The sequence below is a fragment of the Frankliniella occidentalis genome, unplaced genomic scaffold, assembly GCF_000697945.3.
Source record: "Frankliniella occidentalis isolate FOCC.00 unplaced genomic scaffold, Focc_3.1 Scaffold56, whole genome shotgun sequence".
Taxonomy (NCBI): domain Eukaryota; kingdom Metazoa; phylum Arthropoda; class Insecta; order Thysanoptera; family Thripidae; genus Frankliniella; species Frankliniella occidentalis.
In genome coordinates this window covers 1,258,663-1,260,360 of record NW_026267186.1, presented here as the reverse complement: position 1 = coordinate 1,260,360, position 1,698 = coordinate 1,258,663, and the positions used below count along the sequence as shown (strand labels likewise).

Here is a 1,698-nt window from a genome sequence, read left to right as displayed (position 1 = left end):
AGGGGGCGGCGCTCTAGAGACAGCTGACAGCGCGCGCCAGCTCCGAGGTTTTTCTTTTACACTACACAATCAGACAACACAGTGAGAGATGAAAACGAGCAGGATTCAACGTCGAATCGACGTCGAAAATGACGATAAGATGTGTGTGGATTTTTGGGGGGATGAAATGACACGTTTATTCGACTGTTTCGCGCCGTCGAATCAAACATCGAATCAACGTTGAGGAAAGTGCATTTCTCACTGGGACATACACAAACACACACAATCACACATACACACACACACACACACACACACACAAGGCACGCAACCACACCCTTCATTAACCGGTGGGAAGAGGAGGTCGATCGGAACACACCTCCCTTGATTGGGCGCCGGGTGGGTAACCTGCCATTACCCGGGTGTTGTTGTGTGTGGGTACGGGTCACGGGTGAGTGGGGGAGGGAGAGGGGAGGGGAGGGGGAGGTGAGGAGGAGGAGGAGGGCCCCGCGGGAGCAGCAGGGAGCCGATCACCTGATGGGTATAGTTCATCATGGGGAGCACACAAACGTCACGTCGGAGGGGTTGACTTCAGAGGGGGGAGGGTGCGGTGAGTGCATGGCGTCGGAGAGCGTGGTGGTGGTGGTGAGGCGTGGCGTCGTGGTTGCGGCGGCGGTGCGGGCGCCGACGCCGAGGCGCCGTTGGTGGTGGTGACGACGGTGCTGGAGGCTGAAGCCACTGAAGCTGAAGGCTTCAAGAAGCTCGTTCGAGCGCAAGTTTTGGAGTTGGAGTACTCTCCTCCAGGAGGAGGAAGCCGTGTGTTGTGTAGGGAAGATCCTTCGGCTGCCGAGCCAAGCCGAGCCGGGCACCCGCCAACGGGGAGGGAGGGGGGGGGAGGGGGGGACGCGCCTGCCGCGCCTCAGTCGGGTGGCGCGCTCTGCCGGCTGCCGGTCCGACGGCGCTCTCAGGCGGCCAGTCAGGGCAGGCAGGCAGCGGCTGGCGGTTTGAAGGCGTAGGCTGAAGCTGTGCTGCTGCTGGCTGGCTGCTCGGCGGCTGCTGCCCGCTCCGCTTGACTGTTGTGTTGCTGTTAGGTTTTTCTTCGTTAGTACGCTGCTCGGCAGCCGGCACGCCGCTCGCGAGTCCCGGACGCCCGTCCTCGCGCTGCCGACGCCGTCTCGCGCGCGCGCCTGTTGCTCAGCCCAGCAGGACCAGCAGGACCTGCTCGACGAGCGGGAGGACCGCGACGGCGGTGCGGCCACCAGTTGCCGAAGGACTCGCGACTCAGAGCATCATCGCCGCCCCCTCCGCGCCCGCGCCGTGTTGTGCCGAACGTCAGTGATTTTGTACTTAATTGATTCCCCCTCTAAGTGAGAGGAGGCCGACACTATGGATACCATGTCTTCGATTTGGATCTTCGGCGAGTGCTGGTGATCCCCCGTGCAGCTGCAGCCGCCGCCGCCGAAACAGCGACCGCCCCCGAGAATGAAGGTGAGTCCTGCGGCTCGTCTCAGAGCTCAGAGAAGAGAAGCGCACCCACTCCAGCTCCAGAGGAGGACTTCCAGCAGTACGTGAGCAAGAACGGGGGCAGCCCGAGGCCGTGGGCGCCCCAGTCGAGGTCAACTGTGTCCTGGAGGGTTGCAATATGGGTCATGCGCGGCGGCTCACGGTGGTGGTGGTCGCCCTTACCCTTACCCGTGCTCTGCAGCCCTCGTCGTCGTC

At 62.7% G+C, this 1,698-nt stretch overlaps 1 protein-coding gene across 1 annotated transcript in view; it reads left to right on the top strand.

Annotated features, from left to right (window-relative positions):
* The first annotated feature begins 962 nt into the window (after positions 1–962).
* The window catches only part of LOC113202583 (semaphorin-5A), a 77,049-nt gene continuing 76,313 nt past the window's right edge, over positions 963–1,698 (top strand). The window contains exon 1 of the mRNA XM_026416881.2: positions 963–1,467. Coding sequence (XP_026272666.1) covers positions 1,462–1,467 — 6 coding nt within the window. The 5' untranslated portion in view covers positions 963–1,461. The remainder of the gene's footprint in view (positions 1,468–1,698) is intronic.